This window comes from Lactuca serriola, chromosome 5 (genome assembly GCF_051521515.1).
Source record: "Lactuca serriola cultivar US96UC23 chromosome 5, Lser_US96UC23_V15, whole genome shotgun sequence".
Lineage (NCBI taxonomy): Eukaryota > Viridiplantae > Streptophyta > Magnoliopsida > Asterales > Asteraceae > Lactuca > Lactuca serriola.
Window position 1 is genome coordinate 283,609,438 of NC_136412.1, and position 12,898 is coordinate 283,622,335.

The following is a 12,898-nucleotide window of genomic DNA, read 5'->3' on the forward strand; positions in this document are numbered from 1 at the left end:
TTGTTTCTTTTTTGTATGGAGAAAATGGATCGTAGGTGTTTTTAGGTGTTTGATTTTGAAATTTTGTATCCAAACTATTATGTTCAATTACTAATTATAAATGATGTTATAATTAATTATTTTTGAAATTATATCATCATCTTATGTCAAATATTGTTTTTATATAATTGATTCATAAATCAATGATTTGTTTTTGTCATTTTAAATTATCATTAACAATTTTTTATTAAACATGTATTTCAAACATCCATTATTTTTCCCGACAAACATTTAATCCAAATAATGCTTTCCTAACAAAATAATAATGATAATAAATAACAACCCAATAATCTATATGATTGTTATAGTGAGAAGACAATTTCTTGACAAGATTGCCCTTTATTAAGGGCAAAAGTCAAAATCTTGACTTGACAATTCCTGTTAAGGTGGTTGGTGCCATTGATGAGGGTCATAAAGACGTGGAATGTGTTTTTTTCATGATTGTTAGACATGATTTGGCCAAGTACTTTCTTACCTAGATTAAACTGTGGAGAAAGGCCCTTTTAAAATGATTACACTTGTTTGGTGTAATGGTCAAAAATCTTGAAAAGTAAGTTGAAGTGAAGTGTTGATGACACTTCCCTTTTTAGGCAAAATGAGTGGGTGGAATAATAAGTTATGTAATGAGTAAGTGTGAGTTTGAATTAAAAGGGTACTTTTTAGGGTTTGTTAAGATATAATGAGTTGATCTGTCAATTATTTTTTTTAGTTTGCATGGGGACAAGTTCATATATTGATAAAAATGAAGCGAAAACAGAAGAATTTAGATGAAATCTCCTGTTGTTAAAATATTAGTTTGTTTTTTAAATACACATTTGAACGCATTCCGCAGAGCTTAAATCTATTTTACCTATGGAGTAGTGTGACAGATTGAGATTGCCGGAAATTTATCAACCTTTTGAGTTTTGGAAGAAAACTCAAATGGACACATATAATTATAAGGTAATCTGTTTAATACTTTAGATTGTTGCCTCTAATTTTTCTATGAGCTATCAACAGATGAAGCGTGTTTAGTAATAAATTAAATAATGATTTAAAGTATATTTTTTATGTTTTAAAACATTTTTTTGGTGTCTTGTGATTGTTTGTGTCTTTTTCCTCTTTATTTTTTCTTTTGCTTTTTTATGATGTTCTCTTACCAATTATTACTATATCTTTTCACCTACATCTCTCTCATGTTCTTTATGAATTATTACAAGTATATATTTATTTACTTTGTCTTATATATAAAATAGTACCTGAATTATTACAAGTATATATTTATTTGCTTTATCTTATATATAAAATAATTTGGAAGAGTAAAATAGTACCTCATTTGTTGCAATACAAATTATTCTGAAGGGTAACATATGTATTATACTTGGACAAAGAGATCGAATTTCAGTTAATAAGGTCTTTTTTTTAACCAACGATTGTATTAAGACCACTGCCAAGAAGCAAAGGCAGGGCAAAGGGAGAAACAACAATTACAAAATGTTTAACAGACAACAACACCAATTAGCCCAATTATAGTTTCCAAAATTACCCCCAACACTCACCCAACTATACACCAATGTAATCACATTATCAACCAACTTTGAGGAAGAAGTATGAATTTTGTTAAAAACCATGTCACTCCTCGTCTTGCAACAACACCAGAGGAAACCGTGCCAAATAGAAAGAACTATCTCTCTCTTTTTGGGATAATGTCCCCATGTGCCAGCAAAATTGACAAATTCCCCGATCGAGACAGAGCTTTGAAAAGGAATATTGCACCACTTGTATAACCAAACCTGAGCTTCAAGGACAACATCACACCCAAGAAGAATGTGATATGTGTCGTCTCTCCCATAATCACAGAAGGGACATGAAACGGAGGCAGGTTGAATGCCCCTACACGAGAGAGCCACCGTCGTAGGGATTCGGTCCATAAACGTGCACCAAACAAAACCAATAACCTTTAGCGGGACAATTTTAATCCATAATGTAGGATTATCCACCGGGGTAGTTAATTTGTTGTCGATCAACGCCCTGAGATCTTTCACATAAAACTCATCGTCTCCGGAGATTTTTGACACCCAATGATCCATACCACCATTCAGAAAAAAGTGGTCGAGTAAATTATTAGCCTCCTCCAACTCCATAATTTCCTGACTACCGAAACAAAGCCGTTTCCAATCCCACATAACACAATTGGGGGGCCATCATCTCAACAACATAAGCATATTTTTTCTTATCCAGATCAAAAATGGCAGGGAATCGAGTGGCAAGCGAACCGACTCCCGTCCAGTCTTCAAGCTAGAAAAGGGAGTTACAATCAGAGTCAATTTTCACCTTTAATAGGGAGGCTTAGTCAATGCCTAGAGAGTCAAGGGAAGCAACATACTTTACAATGTTGTGCCAAACTCCATATAAAGTCTTTTTTCCCCATAAATTCATTGCTTTCCTGTAGCAATTGTGAATCCCGCAAATTATGCAACCCCATAAGGCGTTAGGCTCATTTTTGAATATCCAAAGCCACTTAATTAACATTTAACAATGTTGCATTGATAGAGATTAACGACCCAACTCCAAGGCCTCCTTTATCTTTTGGGCTTAAAACCACACTCCAAGCAACCTAACATATTTTGTTTTTATCATCATTACCCCCCCCCCCCCCAAGAAAATGACGCCTTAATTTCTCGATGGTATTAATAATCGAAGCAGGGGGCTTAAATAAGGAAAAGTAAAAGAGCGGAATACTACCTAAAACCGACTTGACCAAAGTCAATCGACCTCCAAATGGTAGAGTCTTAGCCTTCCACGAGGAGAGGCGGTTTTCACACGGTCAATAATACGTGCCCAATTATTCTTTTTAGTCATGTTAGCCCCAACCGAGACTCCAAGGTTGCTAAAGCGGAACCTGGCTGCCTCACAACCAAGGATACGAGCGCAACTAGCCACTTTACCCTTCAAAACACCAATGCCATAAACTTTAGATTTGTGAAAGTTTACCCTAAGCCCGGATGATGCATGAAAACACCGAAGGATTCTAGAAAGATTTATAAAGTTTGAGCTATTCCAAGAACCCGAAAAACATGACATCGTCCACATAGAAAAGGTGAGAGACCGAGGGTCCATTGTTGGGATATTGGATGCCTTGGTAAAGAGATTTGTGACATGCATATTTCATGACAACTTTGAGGCCTTCCTTTGCAATTATGAAGAGTAAGGGCGAGAGCGGGTCACCTTATCTAATCCCTCTAGTAATAGGAAACTCTTTCATTTAGATATTGATAAATTTTAAAATTAATATTTTCAAAAACGTATTTGTTAATTTGCTGCAAACCAACTATAGTGTTTATGTAAGGGATAATGACTTGAGAGGGTAACCAATTATACCGTTTGTATATATATTTGGTTACTTAATTTTTTTGGTGCCCTGTTAGCCATTAAACTTGTTATTTCGTTCAAAAGATACCATTATTACCGGGTATTGAAGGTTTAACCGGTCAAGTTGAATTTTCTGACGAAACTATGAATTTTCCGGCGAATACAACCTGAAATCGAACCCTAGGTTCGAGTTCTGGCCCTTCATCCATGGCACCTTTGAATACCCATCACACCTCCACATCTGTCTTCTTACATGGCAGATCTCGAGTTCATCATCTGTTCATCATCCCTCTTCATCATCTCCATTAATAAATACACATCACACCTCCACCTGCAACACCTTCGAATACTCATCATTGTTCATCATCTCCACTAACGAACCTGCAACACCTTCATCCATGGCAGATTTCGAATTGTTTCTGACCCTTCATATTCCTTAAGTTTAAACCATACAAAAAGCCACGGAATCATTTTCTAGACCTTCGATTTCTGATGAACAAGATGTTAGTGTGTGTGTTCTAGAAATAGTTTTGAAAAATCGTTTGAATTTCTGGACCTTCGATTTATGATGAACGAAGAACTCGAAAACTAAAACTGTTTTCAGAAACAGATGAACATATGACAATGTGTGTTCTTGAAATCGTTTTTAGATCTGAAATTGTTCCTAAAACCATTTGGTCGGAACACCGCCGAAGAAGATGACCGAAATGACATACTTGGCGGAAACCTTCGATACCCGGTAATAATGGTATCTTTTGAAAGAAATAACAAGTTTAATGTTTAATATAGCACAAAAAAAAGTTAAGTGACCAAATATTTACAAAGGGTATAGTTTGTTACCCTCTCAAGTCGTTATCCCTTTATGTAATGTAGAGAAGAAACACTTGATTTTGCTAGAAATGACTTGGATCAAGCTTGTGGACTATTCTAAAATATCTTTGGTAACACTAATTTTTATTTTTTATGAAAAGGCAAATTGATACACTCATAAACTACACCTAATTACATCTATGTTTCACATGAAGACTTGAACCCTCGTTCCAAACGAAGGAAATCAACACCTTATATCGGTGGGTTAGAAACTTTTTGGTTACTAATGCCAATTAATTACAAATCACTAGGGATTTGATGTGCATTCTCAACTTGATTAGTGTAATGTTCAAAATTAACATGCACTATAATTATCAAAGATTAGAGACGGTTCTTAAAACAATCTAAGATACAAAAACTTACTTAGACTATTGTTTTTCACGTGTAATAGTCTCTTAGCAACCCACAAATAGATTTTGATATGCATTTTATTAACAAGAATTTGATATAATAGTGTTTCTCATTATTTCGAACAAATAAAATGTGTTTTTATTTTTATTTTTTTAAAGATTCTAATACTGAAATTCATTAACAATATAAACAATAAAAGAACATGAGAATTATAAGTCAAAAGAAAATTCCCACTCAAATGGAAACAAAAATTAATTCTCAAAAGATTGTAATGAGATTATTATGGATCAAATTACTCCAAGATTGAAAACGTTTATAATCAAGAAAACATGAAAGTTGAAATTAGCTTCCAACAAAATTGCCACATGTGAAGTTCAAAGTTTTATTATTATTATTATTATTCCCCTAAAACCAGAAGATCAGCGGTAAACTTGAAAAAAAGGAAAAAAAGAAAAAGAAAAATACAAGGCCTTTTGAGGAAAAACATAAGTTGAAGTTTAATTCGAAAAAACTCAATATAGTGTCTTTTATTGTATTAACCATTTCGATTATTAAAAGGGCAAAATATAGAAAAACACAACCATTTATCTAGCAACATTCAGAAAAACTCTTACATTTTGTTTACATGCAAAAAACCACTACGTTTTCAGTTACTTTTAGATTTCCCAAATATCTGTCTTTTAAGAAGCTACTGGTCTTTTGTGGCATGATATCTATCTTGTTCGATTTTAGGTTGATAAAGAAAAAAAATAAACGATGTCACTTATTTTTGCTTGAGTAAATGACAGTTAAGTAAATGATATAGTTATCGTGTTTTACCTTAAACAAGAGGAACATACTTATTTTTGTTTCCATGTTAATCTAAAAACAAAAAATATAAATGTCATCATACAAAACAATCGGTAATTTCTTAAAAAAACCGGATATCCGGGTTATTGTTAACGGTAATTGAAAATGTAAGGTTTTTATGCATATAAACAAAATGTAAGAGCTTTTTTCTGAATACTTATAGATAATTAATTATGTTTTTCTGTATTTCATCCTTATTAAAAAAATTATATAATTTAACATAGAGACTGGTGTACTTGACCAACTATAACCAATCCATATTCTTATCATGGTTTCTCTAACCAGATTTATTTTTCAATAAATTTTATTAATCAGTACGAGAATCAAGAACACAAACATGAAATTTGATATTCAAGATTACAAAACATGAAAGCCGGATACAAAAAATTTGTCGAAAATACATGATAGAAAGCATTTTGTGTTGAACCAAAGAATCTCATCCCTATTTAAACACACCCTAAAAGGATAAATAGTCATAAATGTACCAAATTTTGACTCAATCTATTTGCCACATAGACGGTTACATTAAATTTGTATCTCTTCTTTCATTTCCATTTTCTTTGTAACCCATAATACAAGGGATCCGTTTTTTTAAACCCTCCCAAGTCTCAACCGACTTCTTAATGTACAAGTACTAAAGCCAAATATACAAGTTGAGAGGGAAAGATTTAGCAGGCTACTAAAGCCGCTCACTGCCGCCATTCTGAACCTGTTCAAGGGGAGGAGCCATGAGCTTGAAGGCACCGTATTTACATTTTACCCCCACTCTGTCCATATGGATATTGGAATTTGGAAATTACCCGACCTTTTGGGCTTTCTTGTACCAATGTTGGGCCAAACCCGGGCCCTAATAGGTTAACCGGGTATAACATATAAAATAGAGTGACTCCGTTTATAGGAAAACATAAAATAGAGGGACTCAGTATTGAAATATTCTATAGTTTAGAGTCTATACCGAAACTTTCTCGTTTCTACAAAATTTAAGATCGCCGTCGAAAAATCCCTCTATCACCCTTTAGCCCTCTGTTTTGCCGGAAAGATGTCGTCTAAAACCCTAATTCGCACCGGAGTTTCGATGTTGAGCCGTATTATGAATCCGTTTGTTCATCCCGACCCGGCTCATAAGTTCGTTCCCCAGATCTTTGAAATCGCACCGAAGCTTTCCACCCCACAGCCATTTCCATCTCTTCTGAATCTACAGAACCCGCTGAATTTGATCCAAAACGATGCAGAAACCCTAAAAAGAGTTCTTGCAGAAGGGTTCTTGTATCCCTGCGGACTTCCTTCTCTCCGATTCTTCCTCCCTGACGGTAATTACCTGTTTCCCGATTTGAAATCGTGCAATATATGTTCAATAGAATGTAGACGCTAAATAAAAATTAGAGAATTTGTCTAATACTGCGATTTGAACATATGTAAAAACTTACTCTTACCTATCGAATTATTACTTTGTTGTCTTCACGACATTGATGATGCTTAATTTACAGTTTTCATTACCTACAAAATATAAAGTAGGTCATCGGTGAAGAACAGGGTCTTGTGTAACTACGAAATTTGATGAAAAATGAAATTTTCAACATGGAATTTAATGGAAACTTGATAAGGCAGAGTTTAAACCATGTTTTGATTCTTGTGAAGAGGGTTAGAATTAGGGTCTCATATTTGTTTCTATTTGTTCAGGAGATGATTCATCATCAAGTGAACCTTTGTTGTGCATCAAGAGAACTTATCAACCTAGCAACCTCAGGAGGAAAAGGGTTCATGGTTACCTGGCTAGGTAGATAAGAATTTAGCTTTCATGATCTTGTAATTACACTCTGCATGTTGGCTGCTAATAGCAACTTGGTGTTGAAATTTATGCAGGAAAGCAACAAAAGGAGGTAGGCGAGTTATTGCTAGGAGGATTGCTAAGGGTCGATCTAGAATCACAGCTTAAAAGAGGTCATGCTAAATCTTTGAATCATTTGTAATGGCTGTCAATGTCTGCAATTGATTTTGATGCATTTGCAACTAATTGTTAGGGCTTTTGTGAGGGAGATAGGAAATATCATGTTGATTTTTGCGTAAGTTTGTGTTATTTCTTTTTGGTAATTTCAGCAATAACCAAATTTGTCCCTTATGTTAATGGATTAAAATTTCGGATTATAATTCCGGGTGTGGCATGAAGATTGCTTAGTCAGCATAAATGTTTGTCATGTAAAGGAGATGGAAAAAGATAAGGGCAAAATAGTCATTTATGAATATAAAGGCTACACCATTTTGTTTTAGGATGGAAAGAGCAGAAAATGAAACTGTTGCCATATTCACACAAAAAAAAAAGATTAATAAGTGGAATGTATTTTGTTATGTAGTCATTTCTTTTTACATGGAGTACCTATGCTTTATAGTTTTTGTTCATGTCAAATATAGTTTAGAGTTTGATCATTAGCAAATGAAGATATTTTTTATAAATTTTTTTACAAAAGTAAATTGTCTAAGAATGATAATTGACCTAAACATCAAGTTAGTTGGCATCATGTGTATTTTCACCTTAGATACTTGAAAGAAGTATGTTTATGAATTGATAGCAATACAAATTTCATCATATTGCGCACGAATTCTTGATCTTTTAGAGAAAAAACATGGAGATTTTCCTTAGTAAATATTTTAATATTTCATGGTATTAAATTGTTTTATTTTGTAAACAAATTTTTTAGATGATAAATAGTTTGTTGGAACTATTTCAATATATGTAGCATATATTATTTACATGTAATAGAATATTTTTTATATTGTAGTTTATTTAAGGATATGCCTTTCTTTTATTAAATATTGCTTTTTTAAAATTAACATTTTTTTCTTTATCAATTTACGTTTTTTAGTTTCTATCTACACCTAACAAACAACATTTTTGAAGGCGCGTTTAATTTCTTCGAGCCAAAATGATCAATTTTATTACACTATTTATTTCATTACATTGTTTATTCTACTATTTTATGATTTAATTCTATAGCCAAGTAGACAATATCATCCTATAGTTTGAGCCACGCTCACTTTTTGTCCATTTTTTTAAAATATGATTACATAAAATAGGCAACTAAAATAATATATGATATGTTCCTATAAATCGATCTAGAAGCGTGAAATCATTTGAATAACAATCTAGAAAATTTTCAACCAGTTTTAGTTTGATTTGTTGTTTGAATGGGACTTTTAATTCGTGGAAGGTAAAATATAAAACAAACTAGCCCCATGTATTACATGGTTGTATTTAAAACAATTAGATATGTATAAACATTTGTGAAATTTGAATTTATACGAAAAATGAGAAAAAAATTGAATTACTAAAATTAAAGTGTTTTTTTTTTATCTCTTTTAAATATAAACAAATCATTTAGATAAAATAATCAAAGCAATTTAATGAGATTTTAATTTAAAATTTTGAAATTATAAGGAAAGTCAATTAAGCATTTATTATTAAATTTAAATACCATATGGAATTTAATAAAATAGGAAAACCACAAAATTACATATGGAATAAAAATTAATTCAAAATAACCACAAAATGACATGTGACAAAATGAATAAGAGTATGACAAGTGGCAAAAAAAACCTTCATTTATTAAAGGAGATATATCTCTTATACATAAATCTAATAGATCTCTCATACATATAATAAAAGAATTGTTATATCTATTAGGGGTGTGAAATATTTGATATGAGACCCCAAGAAACTGAAAATCAAACCTAATCGACCTCGAATTTTAACCAAACTAAATTTTAAATTCATATTTTTGTTTAGTTTCATACCAAACTAATTATGACTTGGGTTATGGTTTGATTTATGGTCTGGTGGAGTTCGTATCAAACCAAACCAAATTACATCATTTAATTATTTTTTTTATTAAACTAATAAATGATTTATAGTTTACACAATGAAAAAAGAAAATTTTAACATTAAATACATATTAGTTATTTTTAGAGTGGCAAACACAACACACTCCTTATAATACTCCTAAACCTAAACTACTCATTTTGTTTCTAGCAAGACTTGACCCTCAATTTTTGGTAAAAACATCATTCCAAAGTTACTTGATATCACTAGGCTACAAGCCCTTTGATAAATACATATCAATTAGGGCTCTAAATTTCAGTAGGGGAGGCTAGCGGGTGCTTTGTCTCCCCCTAACATTTTTTATTTGATTAGCCAAAAAAATTTGTTTCCTTTTCATAGCATTGAATTTCATCACTTAAACCCATGAATTATCATCATTTAGCCCACTTGCCCCATGACCCAGTTGTTTAATTTGTCTAATGCTTTAAGAAATTCGGCAATCACACAAACATAATCCTTTTTATAATAATCATCAGCGGACACAAACGGCATCGCTTTTACCCTCTACTTTACAAACATCAATTTCAATAACAAGTCATTTAAATTCTTATTAATTATTGCACACTTAAGTTTTCTGTAACTTGTAGTTATTTTATTTAGCAATATAATTTGTAAATGATGTATTATGATTAGTTTTTTATAATCTTAGGCTAAATGATAAAATCATAGAGTATATAAAACAAGAACAAGAAAGAACCATTAATTCATTTTTCAAATGAAAATAAGATATTTATTACCTAAAATTGCATATTATTAGTAATAATAATATGGAAGATGTTCATAATACACACCACAACATGAAATGAATAGTAATATTGAAAAACCAACTAATATTGAACTTGAAAAAAAATCGATTTTAAGAGAGGTAAATTTTTATTAATTATTACTACATAAAGCTTATGTTGAAGCTATTAAATGACTCATGTTTCGAGCATGTGCTTTTAAATTTGCTTGCTTTTAATAGCAAGAATATTAAAGATCTTGTGCTTGAAAATGCTTATTAGACAATTTTTCCTTGTCAAATTCATCATCTCTATTAAGTTATTGAAATATAAAATACACTTTAACATCTTATTAATATAAAAATACATTTTAACAGCTTATTATAATTCAAACCCCTCTTATTCTAAAATTCTAGCTCCGCCCCTAATTATCACATCAATATTATCGCATTAAATCCAGTTGTCTTATGTCCACATTTCACGAGTTCCATAGCAACACTTCAATTTCTATTATCAAATGTATGTCTTTTGTGTTTGGCGTGGGATTTGTATGTTATGTTTGGTTTGGAACGTTGGTTTTTATATTTAAAACTTCGGTTTGGAATGTTTGGATTTTATATTTGATACTTTGGTATTTATGATTATGTTTTCAGTTTGTTTGGATTTTTTTTAAAAAAATTGACAAAGAAACATAAGAACTCATGAAACGAACCGGGGTTAATCTCTATTTAAGAGGGAAAAAAAGAGTTGATAAAAAACGCTAGAAGGAGGGCTTGAACCTCCGACCTTGTGGTTAACAGCCACACGCTCTAACCAACTGAGCTATTCCAGCTGAACGGCATTAACGTTGGGTTAATGATCATTATCCATTGCGGTAGGACCATAGGACAGGTTTGTTTGTCGGTAAGATAAATACTAAATAATACTCTTAGTTAATAATTATGATCAATAAATTTGTTTGTAGTTTTAATAATATACAATTAATAATCTTGCTAAATAACCAACAGATAGAATATCTCGTTTTCCTTTTGGCTGCAGCTCCTGAACATTTATATTTACCAAACCATCACTGAACTAAACTAGCATATTTTACATGGTAAAAATACAGGAAACAATTATGATAAGAAAAACGTAAAAAATACCATCATTTTTGTAACACTTGAGAATTTGAAACGAGTAATTATGAGTTATATTTTGGATTGGTAAGTATTTTTATGAATGGAGTTATTGGAGGATCTATTAATACTTTTGGATCTAGAAGTTTATCTGAGAGTTAATAAGTGATTTTTTTTTTAATATATATATATATATATATATATATATATATATATATATATATATATATATATATATATATATATATATATAAGAATCGAGTTTCTATTTATCAACTTTTGAGAAAAATAAGATGTTTTGTTTTTTTGGAAAAATACATCTGTTGGATTTTTCTAGTAAATGAAGAATAGATAAGAAAGGTTCTATAAGTCAAATCATGCTAATGTTTCAGTATAAACAAGAAGTAGGATTTGCAAATACACCATGCACCATAAGTTTACTTGTGATGATGTAAAGTTCATGATCATTTTGTGGATCAGGAATTTCAGTTGATATCAATTTATTAATTTGTGCTCGTGGTTTGATTTTATGTGGAAGTGAAAGGATAGGAGTGACAATTGATGACACGACATGAAACGAAATTGTGAAGAAACTAAAATTCGAATTCATGTTCATTGCATGTTTGTGTCAAATGTAAAAAACACGACTTCGTGCCGTGTTTGTGTTCAAAATTCGATAAGAAATTGACATTATTTAGAATTTGTTTTTGGTGTTTGTCGTGTTATGTGTGATTAAATATTAATTACATAAACTTATTGCTATTTTATGTTATTTTTTTCGTGTCTGTCGTTTTTTAATTGGTTTGTTTTCATGTTAGTTAAACAAACACGACAACGTGTCGTGTCATGTTCGTGTTCGTGTTAAATAAAAGTTAAAATCTTGTCATGTCGTTTCGTGTCAGACAAAAAAACATGACAAGATTGCTTGATTTCCACACGTAGGTGAAAGTGAAACCCGAAGTGTATGACAATGGGGAAGACCCTTTTTTTTAAAAAAAAAAAAATTCTATGGTATATAAATTTGTAAATGCATACAATGAACATAGTTCTAGTCATTTTAAACGACCAAAAGGAATATTATGTAAGATTTGAAGAATTGTAAGGTACGTGTAGATACATCGCCGAATGGTTTTTCATTTTTCAGATAGGAAACAAAATGATGTACTTTCATCTGAAAGATTCTTATAGCAATGATATCACTCATATCTTCGGCATTCATTTATGGTAATCTTTGAAAATGTCTTCTAATCTTTAGATGTTCAAATAAATGTAATAAAACATTACGGAATTTTGTGTACCCTACATATTGCAGAGCTTCCTAGTAATGCTTGTACATGTATCTAGGACCGCCAATAAAAAAAGGTGATGGTTTATCCTTTTTCCAACATCGTGGCCATTAGAGTCGTCTTTTTTTTATTTTATTTTATTTTTTTTATTTTTTATTTTTTATTTTATTTTTTTTAATAATGCATCATGAATAGTTGAATACCTTGAAGATACTCGTTTCGCAAAAGACCTTCTACCGATTCAATATATTCCAATCTATTTTGTTCAATAAAGATGTCAGCGATAATTGAATATTGCTGAAACAATTTTCCTCCTTGATTTAACAATGTATGCAGATTGTAACGATCATGAAGCTGGTAACTATAAAACATATTCATGGTGAGTTACTTGGCACCTCGTGAACATTCTTCGAGCAATTTTAGTTTAGGTGACCATCCATG

At 31.3% G+C, this 12,898-nt stretch overlaps 2 protein-coding genes and 1 non-coding gene across 3 annotated transcripts; 1 reads left to right on the forward strand and 2 right to left on the reverse strand.

The window, feature by feature from the left end:
* Nucleotides 1-1,505: 1,505 nt before the first annotated feature.
* Nucleotides 1,506-2,162, reverse strand: LOC145050567 (uncharacterized). Its single transcript, XM_078998793.1, has one exon. It carries the CDS (start codon nucleotides 2,160-2,162, stop codon nucleotides 1,506-1,508), a length of 657 nt encoding a protein of 218 aa, XP_078854919.1.
* Nucleotides 2,163-6,418: 4,256 nt separating this feature from the next.
* Nucleotides 6,419-7,608, forward strand: LOC145054498 (Ribosomal protein L34). The gene is made up of 3 exons (XM_079002709.1): nucleotides 6,419-6,770; nucleotides 7,141-7,237; nucleotides 7,324-7,608. The coding sequence occupies exons 1-3, from the start codon at nucleotides 6,500-6,502 to the stop codon at nucleotides 7,394-7,396; spliced, it is 441 nt and encodes a 146-aa protein (XP_078858835.1). The 5' UTR covers nucleotides 6,419-6,499; the 3' UTR covers nucleotides 7,397-7,608.
* A 3,206-nt stretch (nucleotides 7,609-10,814) lies between these two features.
* TRNAN-GUU (transfer RNA asparagine (anticodon GUU)) lies at nucleotides 10,815-10,888 on the reverse strand. The gene has a single exon. It is a non-coding gene; the product is annotated as a tRNA-Asn (tRNA).
* Between the last annotated feature and the right edge of the window lie 2,010 nt (nucleotides 10,889-12,898).

What these genes read in the sequence shown, in the direction of transcription:
- LOC145050567 (XM_078998793.1), bottom strand. Translation starts at nt 2,162, where the DNA reads ATGGAGTTGGAGGAGGCTAATAATTTACTCGACCACTTTTTTCTGAAT.
- LOC145054498 (XM_079002709.1), top strand. Translation starts at nt 6,500, where the DNA reads ATGTCGTCTAAAACCCTAATTCGCACCGGAGTTTCGATGTTGAGCCGT. An exon ending in CCGATTCTTCCTCCCTGACG is followed by an intron (nt 6,771 to 7,140) that starts GTAATTACCTGT and finishes CTATTTGTTCAG; the next exon opens with GAGATGATTCATCATCAAGT. An exon ending in GTTCATGGTTACCTGGCTAG is followed by an intron (nt 7,238 to 7,323) that starts GTAGATAAGAAT and finishes AAATTTATGCAG; the next exon opens with GAAAGCAACAAAAGGAGGTA.